General features: G+C 42.8%; 1 protein-coding gene across 2 annotated transcripts; it reads left to right on the top strand.

The window, feature by feature from the left end:
* The first annotated feature begins 4,174 nt into the window (after nucleotides 1-4,174).
* Nucleotides 4,175-17,986, top strand: gtpbp8 (GTP binding protein 8 (putative)). 2 transcript variants are annotated; one of them, XM_012878330.3, is made up of 8 exons: nucleotides 4,175-4,313; nucleotides 6,260-6,458; nucleotides 6,543-6,696; nucleotides 9,206-9,304; nucleotides 10,866-10,996; nucleotides 12,513-12,612; nucleotides 16,380-16,498; nucleotides 17,744-17,986. In XM_012878330.3, exons 2-8 carry the CDS (start codon nucleotides 6,289-6,291, stop codon nucleotides 17,856-17,858), a joined length of 888 nt encoding a protein of 295 aa, XP_012733784.2. In that variant the 5' UTR covers nucleotides 4,175-4,313; nucleotides 6,260-6,288; the 3' UTR covers nucleotides 17,859-17,986. The 2 variants fall into 2 exon arrangements, with proteins under 2 accessions (XP_012733784.2, XP_012733794.2); XM_012878340.3 differs by having other exon boundaries at nucleotides 4,181-4,313; nucleotides 6,267-6,458.
* Nucleotides 17,987-18,660: the final 674 nt, after the last annotated feature.

Raw genomic sequence — 18,660 nt, 5'->3', positions numbered from 1 at the left:
TTTTTTTTTTTCCGAGAGAGTGAGGGCAGTCATGTTTATTTAACACAGACAGAGATTAATGTGAACACTGGACGGAGCGAGCGTGAGCGTGATTAAACGACACGGCGTCTCCACACACCCAGTGCTGCAGAGGCGAGGATGTTTGCCACAGGTGTTGATCCTGACAGCCTTCAGCTCAGCCAGATGGGCTGCAGAACAAATCCAGTCTGTGTCAGACCCCGCTTGTCTTCTTGCCCCGTCTGCGAGCGAGTGTGACAGCCGAGAGTGTTTGTATGAGGCGCTTCTGATGGTTTCGACCTCTCGGCTTGATAAACTCCTCTGCACTTCATCCTGCAGACAAACAAAAAAGGGAAGAGCGGCGAGGGTCTCTCGGGGGATTCGGGCGGCGTGCGTCTCTTTGTGGCGCTGTCAGGTCACTGTGGGAGGTATCGGAGGCCGGCCGTGAGGGTGGAGCAGGGGCCTCGCTGGTTAGCATGTAAATGAACTGTTTAATGCTGCTGAAAGGTCAGAGAGGTCCAGCTCGGCGATAATTCGCTGTGAGATCATCATTGTTGACGCTTTTGTGCAGGCATGTGTGGGAGGCTGTTCAGAGCGGCAGCTGCACATTTTACTTTAAGATTTATTCTTCTCTTTTGAAGAAATCTGGTCCCAGTAATCAGTGATGTTAGTTCACATCAAGCCAATTTTGATAAAAATAATCAAAAATGCTTCTTTCTCAAGAAATGTACTCATGAAAAACACAATTGAATGTCTGCCGTGGTTGTAGCTGTCAAGTAAGACATCTTCAACTTCTGTCTTGGTAATTAAAGATAATGCTCGATCTCTGTGATGCATTAGACACAGATGATGTATATATTGGAAAAGGAAGTGGTACATTTCCTAAAATAATAGGATATTAATATTATTTTAATTCAGCAGAGCAGAGCAATTTTTTGTCATTTGGTCATTTTATAGCTATCTGAGTTGAAATGGCCTATGTGGGGTTCCTCATGGCTCCATTCTCGGCACACTGACTTTAACACTGTATTTCTGTGACACAACATGAACTTAATACCAGTAATCGCCACTCAACTAGACACAGTGAAGCTAAAGAGCACAAACCATGCAAGAGACCTGACCTGACCTAAAACCTAACATCCAATTTTATTACTCAGTAAGTTTACTACCATCCTCGGGGGGAAAAATACTCTATAAAATAAAAGGTTTTCTGTTAAAACGGGACTCTGGTCCAAAAGGCTTCTGCCAGAGTCTCTGCCAACAATGGATCATATGATCAGTCCCTAAATCACTGATCTATCACCTTGTTTTCAAAGGAGAATGATTGAGAAAGCTTATTGGTTTCCATGCTCCACAGATCCAGAACAAACTCTCCAAAAACCTCCAGTTATACCACCTGTAGATCCAGACTATAAACATGTTTACTGCTGCTTCCCCAAAAAGTTGGAGATCCTTTTAGTGATTCATTTTCATCATGTCTTATTTATTTATTTTTATCTTCATAGTCAGTCGTTCTTTTAATGCATTGCTTGTCTTTTATGTTATTTTTGCTCAAGTTTTTAAGCATTTTGAATCGCTCTGTGTATGAATGGTGCAGTCTAGAGGATCATACCTTGCTTATTGTTCAAGGGGAAACAAAAAATCAGTAAATCCCATCAGTTAAGGAGCAAGAAAAGTTCTGAACAGACAGAATAGAGAAAAGACACAGAGGAAAAACAACAAAAGGAATGATGATGATGATGGCTGGTTTAATGGTCCGGGTGTGCAGCTTGTTTGTTGGGCTGATATCTCTTTTTATTTTATTGATATGCCCCCTGTGAAGGTAAATGCCATGATGGCCCATGCTGCAGATGTCTGCTTGGTGGACGATTGATCGCTTTGGCATTTGATCCCTCGGCTCGCAGTGAAGGATGGGCCGCTTCGAGTCGTGGGAGAGCTCCCACGGCCGGCCTCCGCTCTGCTCCCCGCCTTCTTTCTGTCCCTCATTTATCTGCGGGGCCATAAATCCCTCTCTGTCTCCTCTCTAACACAAGTGCCTTTTAAAAACCGTGGTGACGTGGGGGTTTAAAGGTTTCATCTGTGCTCCTGTGGTGCTAAAAGCCTTATAAACAGTGGACACAGAGAAAAAATCTGCAGGTTCCTCCGGCTGTCAGACAATAAAAGGGTAGACTAATGTAGCTCAAAGACGTTAAGCTGCAAAAATCACCTCTGCAGCTTTCTTTCTGCTCCCCTTGTTTCATTTGAACATGTCACTCTCATAAGAAGCCCCCCGTTTTCTGGCTGGATAGTTTAAAATCTGGATATCGTTTGAAACAGGGTGTATATGAAAAGACGCCTGAATGAGCACACAAACCTCCCTGAATGGATGAGGGGAATATGAGAGCTGTAACAGCTTATCTGTGAATTAATTTGTTCAGTGAACATACTATGAATCACATCAGGTCATAAAAGCCAGATGGAGCAGCAGGAGAACTGGCACAAGGTGGTGAAGGCAGATATTTAACTGATCGGCGAAGCTTTCAGTGGTCTGCAGTGCCACCATGTGGAGGTCTGCTCAGATTACATAAATGATCTTTAAAATCTGCAAATTCTTCATCAACCACTAATAAAACATGTGAGGTGCTAAATACCACAGAAAATAATAAAGGTGTTTGAGAAAAGATGAAAAGGAAGAAGAGAAAGTCGATAAAATCGATGTTTTTTTTCTGGTCGAGTCAGAGTGAAGGAATGCAGGGGATGAAGGGGGTCAGGAGCTGCTCTTATCTCTGCCACCTCCTACAGCCAAATTTATGGAGACGTTTCTTTGGCGTGCTCCTCCTCCACGTCAGTGTTATAATCCTCGATAATCCCCACGGAGCGGGTGATGGAGGACGTCTGGGACAGGGAGGAGCGGTACCTTTCCCTGGGAGAGGCTCCATGTTCCAGAAAACGGGACGGCTGGAATGTTTCTGCACGTTCCTGCAGCCATGCATCAACTTGAAGGATGGAGCTGGATCTAAAAGAGGATTCACGTCGTAAATTAGGTTTTAAAGACCTGCATGATATCAGAGTAGAACAAAGATTTCATCACTTGGTATCAGTCTGAGGGTCTTTAGTACAAAATGCATGAAAGACGGATGGGAAAAAAAAAACGTTTAACCTTTTCTTTCCATTCCCCATTTATGAGTAAAGGAAAATAGAAAAATACATTTTTTTTCACCTCATTAAATTTCATCGACAGGACAGTAACAGTACATGACTCATCAATGCTCATACATTTATTTTTTGTTGGATTTGTTTAAAAAAAACAATCTTATTTCTGTACCTCACAATGGCCCGTAGAATTTACTGCTTTGTTTCACTAGAGTCAGAAAATTACGTTTATTTCTTAGGGTGAAATGATGTTGCCAGTGTTTATCAGAACTCTCCCTTAATTTAAACTCTCAGCACAACCATTCTTAAGTTTATATAGATTTACTGACTGCATAAGTCTGCAATTGTTGCTTAAAGGCTGGACCGCTGTAATCCACTGATATCAGGACCCCCTCCTTGTCAAAAAAAAAAAAAAAACATGTGTTGATCCAAAGTTCTTACTAACTAATCTAAAATGGGAGGCAGGTCTTTCAGTTTTAGTCTGTGCCAGAGACGCCCTGTCTGCTTTTAAAACTAGGCTTTAAACATTCCTTTTGTGAAGGTCATGGTTCGACTGTCTTAAGTTATTCAGAGCTATCTCTGTAGTTCTGTTGCTATAGGTTCAGGTTGCTGGAGGACATGCAGCCCACCAGTAGCAGATGGTGATACGGGTGGTGGTGGGCCATTAGAGGTCGGATATTACAAAACAGCAACTGGTTCAAAATAATTCTGTCCACGGTCACTTATCCAATTGATCTGCACATGGATCCAGAACCACAATAGATGGAAATGTGCCGAAAAAAAAATAAGGTAAGAAAGTTCAAGGGCAAAATAAATAAGGCAAGTACATCCATAAGTAAAAGAACAAAATGAATTAAAGTAAAACTATATGAAAGGAGTAAATAAATGGAGTAAAAATTGGAATGCCAACTAAATTATAAAACCTTGTCTAAAGCAAATAAATTGGGTATTTTGAATCTAAAAATAAAAGCAGACATTTGTCAATTTCTGTTTTTATTTGTACTTCTGTCATCTTCGGTCTTTGGCCGGTAGGTGGCGGTAAGGCGCTGCCGGCCAATGAGCGTCAGAGAAGAAGAGCCAGGTGTAAACATGGAGCAGTGAAGACAGGAGAGGAAACGACATGCTTCAACATATCTTTCCCGTTTTATGTTGAATTATGACCTAAAGAGGGAGAATCTCGATACGTGAGTTTGATGTTTTCAGGAACATTAAGATTTATTGTGTTTTGCATTTATTGCCGATGTCTTTCTACCAATAATAGGGGTTGACTGCAGCGTTTCGTGGCAGAATTTAGTGTTTAGTGTAATTTCGAAGTGCAGGACAGGGCTACAGTTTTTACTAAACTGTGAAGAAAAAAATACTAAACCGAAGAAGCAAACAGCTCTAAGAGAAGAAGACGCTTTTAAACATGCAGCGATGCTGTAGTTCAAACATGTGTAGTCGAAATATCCAAATTATTCACATTTATGGACGCTTTTCAGTTAAAAAAAAAGCACAAAAAAGAGACGCCCCGTTATATATTCAGTTTACCATTTTACAGTAATATTTCAAAAAGTCTTTTTAAATTACTATTCTTAGGTCATATCGCCTAAAGTTAGATTAGATTTGGGTCCCCTCTGCCTGTTAAGCCCATCTCCACCACTAGGGGGCGTTTCCTCTTGGTGGAATCAGTGAAAAGGGGCCAAGTTTAGCTGGCTGAGCTTAAAGTAATCCCAGATAATTGGTTATTAATTGCTGAGATATATTTGTGAACAAACTGAGCTCAAACGCAAAGAAGATTAAACTTATAGTTTCATCATATTGTAAATATGGTAACACACCAACCAATGATAATTCATTCATTAAGCTCTTGGTAAAATATTTTCAAAAAACTGAAAATTTTAGATGATCTGTGGAAAAATTAAAGCATTTATAGTTGGCCCCTGATGGTTTGGGGGCCCCTAAGCAGTGGCTTGGTTTGTTTTGGTGGCATTGTTGACTTGCAGTAAGAAGGTCCTGGGTTCAATTCCCGGCCTGCAGTGTTTTTGCCTGTTCTCCTCCTGCATCACGGGCTTCTCTCTGGGTTCTCCAGCTCCATCCCACAGTCCAAAAGCATGACTGTCGCTGCCACTTTCTGGCATTTCAAGGCTCAGATAACACAAAATTCAGAAAGTTTAAGAAATTGTGTCATTCATGGTAAAGCTTGAACTTAATGTATTCATTAAAACAGTTTTGGATTAAAAAAAATTGTGTGTGTTCAACAGACACAGGTGTAGCAGGAAATGAGGGGGTGTTTAGTCCTGGAGGTCATATTCTTTAGTGGATGTTCTGCCTCAGCGGTGACAGGAAATATCTGTTAATTGAGTTGACTGGTTTGACATTTTCTTTTAATGAATGATCATTAAAAACAGAACATTATGCTATTAAAAAAAGGGATCCTATTTGTATTATTTTGCAAAGTAAATGTTATATTATAGCTTGTAAAATTAAAATCAAAATAAAGAACTTTTTTTAAAGAGCAGTACACATAGTTTGTACTTTTCCACCAAACCAGTCGCATTTCTTTATTCACCGCCCGTCTTTGCAGCTTAAACAGACTATGGTGGGTCTGGTTACCTCGTGGTGTTTGGGCAGATTTGCTCAACAAAAGGCCTAAAATCAGACATTCCCGCTGTTGTAATGTTGATTTTAATGAGTTAAAGGCCACGGCGTTTATAAGGAGAATCCAGGCGAAGGAAGAGAAGCTGATGGGAGAAGACTTTACCTTTTACAGTTAAATTCGGAAATTAAGAAAAATGTTATGTTTTTTATGTTTTATCAGATAATTTGTGTTTTATTATTAAAAGCATGAACTAACAGACTTCTATATGGTAGACTTAAATAAACTCCTCGCCTTCACTTACACCACACATGTTTTTTTTTTATGAACCGAAAGGGACATTGTTGCCCGGTTCTGTCACTTATAGAAATTAAACAATCAGATTTTTTTAATATATCTTTCCAGCCGTTGTTGCTGACCAGTTCCAGAGGAAAGTTGTTTGTTTAGCCTAAAAATGTATTTAGAGCATCGAATAATGGAAGTTAAAATAAAAAGCAGGCCTGACTTTGATGAGAACAGGCTCTTAAACACTGATCTGTGTGTTTCCGTCAGCTTGCAGGCAGATCTGAGGACAGCTAAGGATGATGTTTCGTCTCCAGCTCCTCCAGCTCCTCCAGTCTGGAGCTCCAGCTCCCCTCGTCTGCCGTCAGATCCACAAACTGGCCTCGCTTCAGAAAGCAACGTCGCTGCCTCCCAGAAAGATGCAGAGCTTGCTGTACCCCTTCAGCGGCCTGGAGGTACACCTGGACAGGTGCTGAGCTGTGCCTCTGTCAATGTGGCGTTCAGCCCAAGCTCTCAGCTGGAGGGTTTTTAATGGGCTGCGGTCACTTTTCAGGTCGGTGGACAGGATGCAGTTTCAGCTCTTTCACCCCTCTGTGGAGGACATGATGGAGGCAGAGAAGCTCTACTGTTCTTCACCGTCTCATAAGATAGATTACCACATCTCTGCGGTGAGGTTGGACCACGCTCCTGCTCTGACGCAGCCAGAGGTCAGCACACGGACAGAAAGGCCGCTCAATGTTTTTTACGCTTCTGCATGAACCTTTAATGATTCCTGGAATTTCTGCCCTCAGAGCCACAAACAGCTCATGAACAAAGAGTCTAAGCCACCTTTAGCACCGACATGTTCACAGCTATAATGTCTAATCCTCCCCCAGGCGGTGCGGGTCCCTTGGCCACCATCACCTTCTCTATGCACCAACACATCAGTAGAGTCTTGATGTTTGGGACGATGGATGCTGTAAGCTCCACCCTGCTTACAGCTCCTGCCACATCGCCTGTGATGGTTGCTTGGTGTTGAGGGGGATTTGGGCTGCTAGAGGCACCCAAATCACTCCCAGACCAAAAAACCTTTGGTTTATCTAAGTGTCCAAACCACGTCTGAGTGCTGGGGTCCCATCAGGTGGCCTATGGCTCCCAGGGATGTGTCGGCCCTGCTGGGTTCCCAGAGTCTTGTGCCTTGCGCTGCCAGGCAGAGGAGGAACTCTGTGTCTGCAGCGCTGCTCCAAAGTGGTTCGTCACCTTAGGAAGATGAACAGTTTGGTTTTCTTTCGGTTTTGATCCGTTTGAGTTAGAGCTGGACGATATAGACAAAAAGCATACAGAGAAAATAGAAATCATATTGATTTATATCGATAATTATTAACAAATGCAAAACATTTATTGTAAGTGCAGCCCTGGACATTTTATGCTGTTGGTTACCGACTTATTTTTAGATACAGACACAAACACTGAATTCCAAATCAACCCTCTATTCAACCAACTTTTTACCAAAACTGCAAGTTTTTAAAAACGAAAAAAGAACGTGTGCTCCCTGAACTCTCTGAAGGGGGCGGAGCTTGGTTCCTGGGTCTGAGTTTTTATTGGTTGGAAGGATGAAATGACTGTAATATTAACCTACATGGCTAGACTGCAAAATGAAGGAAAACTGTTATTCTATTGAACTTTTTATTTTTTGTCTTTTAATCGATATATATTGTTATTGAATTATCGTCCGGCCCTAATTTGAGTATCGTTTAAACTATATTCATATCTAGATGACTTTGGTTAAACCCATTCTGAAACAACAGAGCCATCAGTGACATTTAGTAAAATGTGTCGCTTTGCTCTTTAGGAAGTAACATCAGGAGGCCTATGAGCTAACCTTAGCTGGTCTATTAAGCTTTTTAGACAAACACAAACAGTTTTATTTTATTTTATTTTTAGAGCAGCAGTAACTAGTGTTTTAGGGAAGCCATGTTTCTGGTTTTCTCAGCCAGAAATAATCATCCCCACAGACGGCTCTGTCTTCTTTTAAAGAGGGACCAACATTAAGGGAGGGAAGTCAAAGTCCCATCTTTCCGGGTGGCGTCCTGATCCGGCAGGCGTAAACCAGCCTGGGGAATTAACTCCCGGTGTCCTGAGTTTCTGCAGAGCTCTGTTAGTGAGCTGCTCGCCTGATTCAGCAAGGCTGCACACTGCAAAAACGGATCTAAAAATAAGTAAAATTTTCTTAAAGTTGGTGTATTTGTCCTTGATTTGAGCAGGTAAATAAGATTATCTGCCAATGGAATAAGTATTTTTACCCCTTAAATAAGATAATTAGACATCCTGCAACTGAAATAAGATGATGGAGATCAGTTGTTCCTATTTTAAGTACAAAAATCTTATTCCGTTGGCAGATCATCTTATGTACCTGCTCAAATCATGGACAAATACATTGATTTTAAGAACTAGTCCAGGCATCATACACAGCTGACTGACAGCTCACAGCCGTCTAACTCTCTGCACAGTCTTCCCTCCCCAGGAGCAGCGGTTTGCCTTTAATCAGGGTGCCGCTCTGTTGCTATGTATAATCAATGCATCGTGTCCAGCGTATAGAAATGACTGACTTTCATTCCTTCCTATAACTTAGGTTAACATGAAGAAGTATTAGGAGTATTTTTCTTCTTACTCAGCCCTGCCTATGAGGGACTCTGGAGTCTATATTTTGTATAGAAATAATGAAACAGCAGAGTTTTCGGAAGAAAAAAAAAACAGGAAGTAAATCCCTATGGAAAAACACTGAGAGCGAGGGACCTGGTGTCTAAACGCTCTCCAGTACTCCTGAAATATCGACCCGGCCTGCAGAAAATCTGCCATAATACGTCTTTCCTCCCCTGCAGCCTCATGCATTAGTGAGCAGGAGCAGGCGGCTGATGATGAATGTGCAGATTTACCGCCGGTCAGACGGGACAGCGGGCTCTCTCCGGCTTCGTTCCCACCCTGCCTCTCTTGGAGGAAGATGTGCCCACAGATGGCTGCCATCGCCGGCCTCCATCCGTCTGTGTGCTGTCACGGAGACGGATGGGAACCAGCCGTGTCCCGCGGGACGAGGCTGGCCGCTTGCTCTCAGAGCCGGCGCTCTAATGAAGGCGTTGCAGTAGAAGATCCATCAGCCGACTGCAGCTCAGGGCTCTGGTCACATGTTGGAACTGTAGAAACCCACTGACAGAGATTTACCTGCGTTTGTCTTCCCAGGTGTGTTTCATCGGCAGGAGCAACGTGGGGAAGTCGTCTCTCATCAAAGCTCTGTTTTCCCTCGCTCCGGAGGTAGAAGTCCGGGTCTCCAAAACTCCAGTGAGTACTTGAACACGACTTAATGTCAGCCGGACTTCACCGCGACACCTTCAGCTTCTCCTCCTTCCTGCACAGACAGGTTGATTCCTACTTCCTGTCAGGTTCTTAGTTCCACTGCTCTCTGAGCTTAAAGGCGGGTCATCTGTTCATGTTCTGTCAGACGTGTTGCGCTCAGATCGGACCCGCTACACAAGTTTATTTTTGATGTTGGCAGCTCCCTTTCTATATTTTTATTTATTCTGAAGCAGAGGTGGGTAGAGTAGCCAAAAACTGTACTCAAGTAAGAGTAAAAAAAAAAGTATTCAGTAAGAAGGCCACTCAAGTACTGTATTTCTTGGACTATAAGGCGCACTTAAAATCCTGAAATCTTCTCAGAAATCGATAGTGCGTATTATGTCTGATTACCGTTGTGCTTACTGACCGATTTTATGTGGTACAATGCGAAAAAATATAAGAAAAGAAAAAATATACAAAGAATAACATAATTACAAAACATCAAAATCTTTAAGTTGAACTTGAATTACAATACTTACAGTAGTTAATGTATTTACAGTATATTAGAACAGTGAAAAGTACTTTCAATGACCTCCAAATGGCTCAATAAACTCAGCAGATAGAAAATAACTTTAAAATACCAAAGCTTGGTTACAAATCAAAAGTCTCACTTTACCATAAACTCCAGGTTTTAGTCTCTCTGGTGCATTTTTGGTTAAAACAAGTTTGTTTTTTATTCGTGAAGTTACTCGCAGTCGGTAGAGTAGCCAGAACTTTTACTCAACTAAAAGTAAAAAATACAGTGCAGTAAATTGTACTCAAAAAGTTACTCAAGTAAATGTAACATAGAGAAATCTCAGCTTAGAGTGATCTTTATTTGGAGAAGTCAAAGCTGAACTTGTGTAGAACTGACGGTAAAGATCAGTCAGAAAAACTGGAGCTGAACTGATTCCAGAGACTGATTGGCTGATTTTTATTTACTTTCCTGAAAAAAATTTAAATATATTCCCTAAATATTAAGGGAATCAAAAGTAAGAATCCCACTATTTCCGTTCTTTAAACACATCGACCAAGAGCCTGTGGTTGAGACCACTTTCTTTGTTTAATTAAAACAAACAAATAGGTTAGAGATTCATGTTTCCATGCATAAATGGAAATAGTTTTATCATTTCTTCATTTGCTTTTGGATTCAAATTTTCTTCCCTCTTCAACGGAGATGTAGCACATTTTTGTCTCTTGTTGGTGTTAAACTGTGTTAATAGAAATCAGAATCAGCTGATCGGTGCATGATGAATGCAGCCTTGTTAAGTTTTAGCTGAGGGTTCAGCTCACATTTATCCTCTAATAAGGTTTATTATTAGAAACAACAGAGGAATTCAAACAGTCAGTGAATGCTTTTTTCCCCCTGGTCTCCATCTGATGGCTGTTGTCTGAAACTTTAAGAACGTGATGCTGAGCGAAGAGGACGATAAGAACAAATCAGCAAATACAGGCTGGATGCAGATCGCTGCTCATCAGTCTTGTTCTCCCTTCAGATCCTTCAAGGATTCTGTTCTCTCGCCCTCAGGGCCACACCAAGAAGATGAACTTCTTCAGAGTGGGAAAAGCTTTCACCCTGGTGGACATGCCGGGTTACGGTCACAAAGCGCCCGGAGACTTCGTCGACATGGTGGAGCCGTATCTTTACACCAGGAAAAAGTAAGTGGCAGCTTTCTGCTTCTTCTCACAGACAGCAGGAGGAGAAGGAGGCGTGTTTTACGGCTGTCTAACGTTTCTGAAAGTCTTAAAACCTCTTAGATTCTGGGCCGTTAGGAAAGAAAGACACTAATGTGGAATTTTGGTGATTAACTCAAAACTGACTGCAGGTTAGACAAACTGAAGATCTGCAGATTAAATGCATCAAAACAGATCTTAAAGCTGCCTTTATTATATTATCTTTTAATGTGTGATGCCAAATCTGACTATCACAAAAATATGAAATTAAGCAACAAACTGGAAAAGATAATAGAATCCACGGATTGCCCTCTGTGACATCCAAGTCCAGCCCCTCCATTCTGGTGTTTCCAGGCCAGATGGGAAATATTTGTCCCTCCAACGAGTTCTGGTTCTGCTCCGGGGTCTTTGCCCCGTCCTCTGAGGGCCTCCAGGAGCTACAGAGGCCTCCGGATCAGATGAACCTCCCCAGCCGACTCCTTTTGATGCAGAAGAGCAATAACTTTACTCTGAGCTCCTCCCTGTATCTCCAGGGTTGGTCCTGCAGAGGAAGCTCATACCAGCCTCGTTTCCAGGTCCCATGACCACCTGCAGGGTTTCGCGCTATCTTGGCGAGGAGGCCGCCTCGCCAAACTCACGCTACCGCCTCGCTAACGTTCCAAAAAATAAAAAAAAAAAAAAAACCCCAAAAAAATAAAAAAATAAAAAACTCGATATGCTTGCATGTTTATTTGAAGTTAACACGCGTTTTTTTTGTTGCTGCTTTCGCGCGTGCATATAGTGAATGGCAGGGAAAACATGGATAACGAGGATTTTCTCATGTTCAGGGGGGGGGCTTAAGACTTTTAAAATGTCAAATGCCATATAGTTTTATGTTATGTTATCAAGTACTGAGAAAGTCATGTGCTAAAATATTTTGCATTTTATTCATTTAAATATATATATTTAACATTTATAAATATATAAATAACAATATACAAAAATATATTTACATATGTGTATACATATATACATATACACATACTTATATATACATATATATATATTTAATATGAATAACATGTAAAATATTTCAGCACCTAATTTCCTAGTAGTTGATAGTGTTAGTACATCCACTGACTGTAGAATTACCTATGAAACGTTTTCACACAGCCAGAAAACTGCTTGTTGTTGCAAGCAAATCCTATTGGATTCTGTGAGAGTAGGGAGGAGCAAGATGGCGGCCAGTGACTTCAGTTTTTCGGCAAAATCAGCACTCCAGTGTATTATATAGCTCAGTGGAAGCGACACGTTGGGAACTCAGATTACGTCCTGGATCTTTGTGGCTTTATCCACCAGGAGGCGCCATGGAGCCTCATGTTTTGTTGCAGGTCGTTGCTGCTGCGCCTGAGATAATTATTTGTCTTTGCTTTGAAGGAGGTGCTGTAAACCGTAATCAGTGAAGAGTTTTGCTGTTATTTTACTTCCTGCGACTGATCTAATGATGTCTTGTTTCTTCCAGTCTGGTGAGGACCTTCCTGTTGGTGGATGGCAGCGTTGGTCTCCAGAAGGCTGACCTGATCGCCCTGGAGATGTGTGAGGAGACCAGATCTCCATATGTGGTACAAATCTCACCTCTTTTCCTCTTTTGAAGTAAAATGAATTGAAATTAGCTTCAAAATAGCTGCAGTTTACTCTGACACAGACGTCATAATGAGACTGAAATCCTTTTCTGACCTACTGTAAGAGAACTGATGCGCGTTGTTTTTAACTTACCAAGGTTTAGAGTCTAAAGTCTTATAAAATTCAACTTAGAAATCCATAAAGCTGCTCTGAAAACGTCAGGGCCCAAAGTGTTCGGTGTTTCCAGTGCATGATGGAAACCGTGGGCCTAAACCCATTACTCCCTCCTTTTTAGCTTCGACTCATCCTTCTTCCAGATGCTCAACGTGTCCACAGTGAATTAATGCTGAACGTTCCCACTCAGCTATTTAAAAACATCCAGAACTGCCCCACTGCGACAGAATAACGAAGCACCGGCACTCTGAAGGGACTCGCCGTTCAATTATTCATCCTTTCGGGTTATTAAACTCTGTGAGAGATCAGCGGAGCTAAAGGGAGAGAGCAGTTAGAGGAAGCGAGGACGGAGAATCTGGACTCCAACAAGTTTTAACATCATTCCTGCAGATTTACTCCTTCGCTTTCTTACATACGTCTGGGTGACAGAATCTACTGAACTACAGCTGTCAGTGTCAGAACCACTAGTGACTGCTTGGATGCTATATTTAGTCAGATAATATACTTCAGTCAAGCTCTGCATATTGATAATATATTATTTTGCAGTGACAAAGATGAAAATTATGCCGTGTATCTGGTGAGTTAGATGGACTCCAACTGCCCTCAAAGCACAAACCTGATGAACGTCTTTAGTGGCTGAGCTGTAATTCACAGAGTGGTGGAGACGATATGCAATGATAAAATGTGGATTAATTATACCCGTTAATGATTAAATCATTCCCTGATGTCGTAGTCTGGGTTGTGATGAGACACTTATGAGCCACTTCATTGGAATCTGTTACTGCCTACACTGCTTCCTAGTGGGGAGCCAGTGCAAGTGCTCAAAGACATTTCTGGGATTTATCCCCTTAAGAACATCTTGCCTCTTCTATAGTATAACACTGTTGCAGGTAAAACTAATTGTTAACATCAATAGACATGTAGGAACTTAGAGAATTTCTAAAAAAGCTGGTTTTGTTTTATGTTGAAAGGAAATCGTGAATCAGTGGCGGTGCTTTATTTGAGCCTCTGACCGTTACTGTGGTGAAATGTTCTGGCAAACACTGAGTTGAGGTCCAGTACATGACCCAAAGACCTGCAGGTAGGGCTGGGAAGCTAATATTTAATCCCAATCAGGCCGATGCTTGTCGCGCCGCTCATGGGTGCCTCTCAGAACAGGAAGATGCATGATGTATTAGATGTAGGGATGTTAGAGCTGACGCTGCTGCTCAAGCTGAGGATTTGTAAGCAAGTATTCGTATAGCAACTTTCAAATATAAAACAACCCCAGAGGGCTTCATAATCAACATTAATCCCCATGAACAACTCTCTCCTGAGTACCTTAAGGCTCTGGATGTTGTGGGGCTGTGTTGGTTAACGCGGCTCTGCAACATTGCGTGGACATCGGGGGCAGTTCCCCTGGATTGGCAGACTGGGGTGGTGGTCCCCCTATTTAAAAAGGGGGACCGGAGGGTGTGTTCCAACTACAGAGGAATCACACTCTTAAGCCTCCCTGGTAAGGTCTATTCAGGGGTTCTGGAAAGGAGGGTCCGTCGGATAGTCGAATCTCGGATTCAGGAAGAGCAGTGTGGTTTTGGTCCTGGCCGTGGAACACTGGACCAGCTCTATACCCTCAGCAGGATTCTTGAGGGGGCATGGGAGTTTGCCCAACCAGTCTACATGTGCTTTGTGGATCTGGAGAAGGCATTCGACCGTGTCCCCCGGGGGATCCTGTGGGGGGTACTCCGGGAGTATGGAGTACCGGACCCTTTAATAAGGGCTGTCAGGTCTCTGTACGACCGGTGTCAGAGTCTGGTCCGCATTGCCGGCAGTAAGTCGGACTCGTTTCCGGTGAGAGTTGGACTCCGCCAAGGCTGCCCTTTGTCACCGATTCTGTTCATAACTTTTATGGACAGAATTTCTAGGCGCAGCCAAGGTGTTGAGGGGATCCGCTTTGGTGGCCTTAGGATTGCGTCTCTGCTATTCGCGGATGACGTGGTCCTATTGGCTTCATCAGGGCGTGATCTACAGCTCTCACTGGAGCGGTTCGCAGCCGAGTGCGAAGCGGCCGGGATGAAAATCAGTGCCTCCAAATCCGAGACCATGGTCTTGAACCGGAAAAGGGTAGAGTGCCTTCTCCGGGTTGGGGAGGATGTCCTGCCCCTAGTGGAGGAGTTCAAGTATCTTGGGGTCTTGTTCACGAATGAGGGGAAGATGGAGCGGGAGATCGACAGGCGGATTGGTGCAGCGTCTGCTGTGAAGCGGGCGCTGTACCGATCCGTTGTGGTGAAGAGAGAGCTGAGCCAAAAGGCGAAGCTCTCGATTTACCGGTCGATCTACGTTCCTACCCTCATCTATGGTCACGAGCTTTGGGTCGTGACCGAAAGAACGAGATCCCGGATACAAGCGGCTGAAATGAGTTTTCTCCGTAGTGTGTCTGGGCTCTCCCTTAGAGATAGGGTGAGGAGCTCAGTCATCCGGGGAGGACTCAGAGTAGAGCCGCTGCTCCTCCACATCGAGAGGAGTCAGTTGAGGTGGCTCGGGCATCTGGTCAGGATGCCTCCTGGACGCCTCCCTGGAGAGGTGTTCCGGGCACGTCCCACCGGGAGGAGACCCAGGGGAAGACCCAGGACACGCTGGAGAGACTATGTCTCCCGGCTGGCCTGGGAACGCCTTGGGATTCCTCCTGAGGAGCTGGCCCAAGTGGCTGGGGAGAGGGACGTCTGGGCCTCCCTACTGAAGCTGCTACCCCCGTGACCCGACCCCGGATAAGCGGAAGACAACGGACGGACGGACGGACGGACGGACGAACAACTCTCCCAACTCCCGACCCAGAGACTTGACACGATTATCCAAAGTAAAACCCGAGTCAAATGTTGTCACCTGAAAGAGTTCAAGGATAAACGAAAGAAAACGATCAGTTATCTAAAAACCCAGAAAGAAGCCGCTTCAGTGTGGGAGAGATGCTCACGTGTTGTTTCCACCCACAGATTTTACATATCGTCAAGTTAATTGATGACCTGTCTCCTCTTGGTTTAGTACCATCAACATTTGCTTAGGTTTTATGGAAATATTGCTGCTTATAATACGGTTCAATACGGATGGATGGATGGATACGGTTCAACAAGAGAAGGTAAAGAGAAAAGGTTGAAATTATATTCATTAATTTACTGTAAAATATGTGATACTTCACTGTTTTTATAGTTTTTACTGAATATCCTGCTCAGGAGAAAAATCCTGCCTGAATAATTTAAACAGTTCAAGCAAGAAAAGGTTAAAGTTGTTTTATTTCTAAGGTTTAATGTCGGTATTTTACAAGAGGCCATGACAGATTGCTCAGTACCTTAACGGTAATGAAGTCTACATGCAGAAACATCTGCTGTACAGAACCAGCTGAAAACTAAAAAAAATTTTTGTTTGTTTTAAACCCACATGCACCTTGGGACTAGTTAAGATGTAAAGCTGTTATTACTGGATAGAAAATGAAGCATGAATCTGATAATGAGGAGTAAAACTCCTAAATCTCAGAGGGTGAATTTAGCTGCCGCAGTTTATTTTAGAAGGTTTGTACATGCTCGTAAAGCTCTAAAGCGGCAAACATTTTGTGGTTCAGATGGTGGTGACGAAGATCGATAAGTGTGGACAGGGAGCTCTGTTGACGAACCTGCTGAGTCTTCAGGATGTGGTTAAACATCAGACCACAAGCTGCTTCCCCCAGCCCTTTCTGATCAGGTGACTTTGCTTTCACTCTTCTCTGTCTCTCACTGTTCAGCTTTGGATAGAATAAAACCACAAGTGATGCACATTGTTTCTGCGAACTTTGAATTTAGAGTCATGTTTAGCTTAATAAAGCTCCCTCTGAACACATTTTGAATGTAATCTGCTGCGTGCGCAGACCGGCGATGGGGAAACGGGTCTTGAATGTCCACCAGACAGAATAAGCGTTGTCATCAGGAAGTTACTGAAGCGTCTTGCAGTCAGTCAAGTTTTGTTACGATACTAAAACTTCAAACTCGATATCGATATTAAATTACGTCCAAGAGGTTTACTACTTCACTGTTGCAGGTACAGGAGCTTTACTGACCTTTTTGTTGCTCTCAAACATCAGTGTTGTAGCGTTAGCTTAGCATGTGACATCATTCTGCATTTAGATTTCTCTCATCCACCTGCCTTCAGGGAAAGTTTTTCTGAACAACGCGTTTGTGTTTGTCTTGTCGATAAAGAGGGTTGCATCTTTCTTTCTGGCTGAACTCGACATGTTAGCAAAGTTTGAACTTCTGACTGCAGACCATTGTAGAGATTAGCGGCTCTGTTGTTGCAGCGCTGCGGTAGGAAGAATTTAAACATTTGGGCAAATGTGAACGGGTCAGCTTATGTCGATTTCAATGCAAATGCGTAACTGTGAGTTTCTTTGGGGTTTTTTTAAGTATTGATTATATTGAGATATAAATTATTTAGAGAACCCTAGTCAGCACTAGAGAGAGTTTGTTGGGGTCAGATTGCCTATTTAAATGAAGCAGGTAGAGCTGTCCAGAATGTGATGTTTGTACCATTAGCCATAAATTGTGCTTTGTGATATGAATTAACAGCCCTTGGAGACATTTGTATGAAAGTATGAATTATTACTTTTACATGTTTTTCAAGTTTTTATGGGGAAAAATTATGGAGCAGGGAAAAGTGTTTGTATTTCCTGACATCTTTAAAAAAAACTGACACATTTAACACCATAATGTTCCTTACTTTCCCTCTCTCCCTCCCCTTCTTCCTTCCTTTGTTCCTTCCTTTCCTTTCTTTCCCTTCCTTCCTTCATTAATTTCCTTCCTTCGTTCCCCTCCCTTGCTTTCTGTCCTTTCCCCTCTCTTCCCCCTTCCCTCCCTTCCTTCCTTCCTCCCTCCCTTCCTTTATCTCTTTCTTTCTTTCTTTCTTTCTTCCCATCCTCTTTCCTTCCTTTCTTTCTTTCCTTCCTTTCATCCACAGCTCTGTTCATTATTGGGGTATCCATCTACTGAGATGCTTCATTGCTCATGTGACAGGGAGCATCAGGCTGAAGAACACCTCCAAAAGTGGATCAGACACCAGTCGTGTTCACTGAGGAGGAAATGGGACCTGGCAGATGTTTTCTCTGTTTGTTAACTGTACAGATATCGTAAATTATGACATGTCGGCCACTGCTCTGGTCTTGTTTTCTAAAAGAAATAAAGTTTTTGTTTATATTTGATTGATTTTCCCTTCATATTTTATTGTCATGTTTGGCATTCTCTTGAATTAAGATGAATATTCTTCCTGTCCTGTCAGCAATAATATTTTTTTTCAGAGTTATAGCAAATCTCAAGAATCATCAGGTTACCTGGTGATCAGAAAGACTAAATTGTTTATTTACATAGTTTACCATTGTGGTCTACATCTAACAGGTTCCTGAACACTGCCTCCCCAAAGAAAGATGGTACGTGTAGCATCATACTGTGGGGATACTAGATGTTAGAATGGCCTAGTCAAAGTCAAGCAACTCATAATTTGTGGCAAGACTTGAAGATAATGTTCACAGACCCTCATCATCCAATCTGAATCACTTTTAGCTGTTTATAAATGAAGAACTGGTGAGAGTTCAGTCTCTACATGTGGCACGCCTCCAAAGACTCCAAAGCCTTGACTCCAAGGATTCAAATATAGGTACGCACAAGAGGTCGGCCGATGTTTGCGGTGATACAAGACAAAAAAGCAACTATCGGCCGATAATATCGACAAACCCGCAAATATCGGTCGAATCGGGCCATGTTTGTGTTTTTGTCTTGAATCGGCCGATACACGTGCATGCGTTGGCCGAGCCATCAGCTCATTCAGCTGCCATGACGTCACGTGAGGCGCACACCTTGCCGCCGCCTCCCTGGCAGAGA

This window comes from Fundulus heteroclitus, unplaced genomic scaffold (assembly GCF_011125445.2).
Source record: "Fundulus heteroclitus isolate FHET01 unplaced genomic scaffold, MU-UCD_Fhet_4.1 scaffold_611, whole genome shotgun sequence".
NCBI classification, from domain to species: domain Eukaryota; kingdom Metazoa; phylum Chordata; class Actinopteri; order Cyprinodontiformes; family Fundulidae; genus Fundulus; species Fundulus heteroclitus.
The sequence above is the reverse complement of the archived record's forward strand: the minus strand, read 5'-3'. Positions and strand labels throughout refer to the sequence as shown.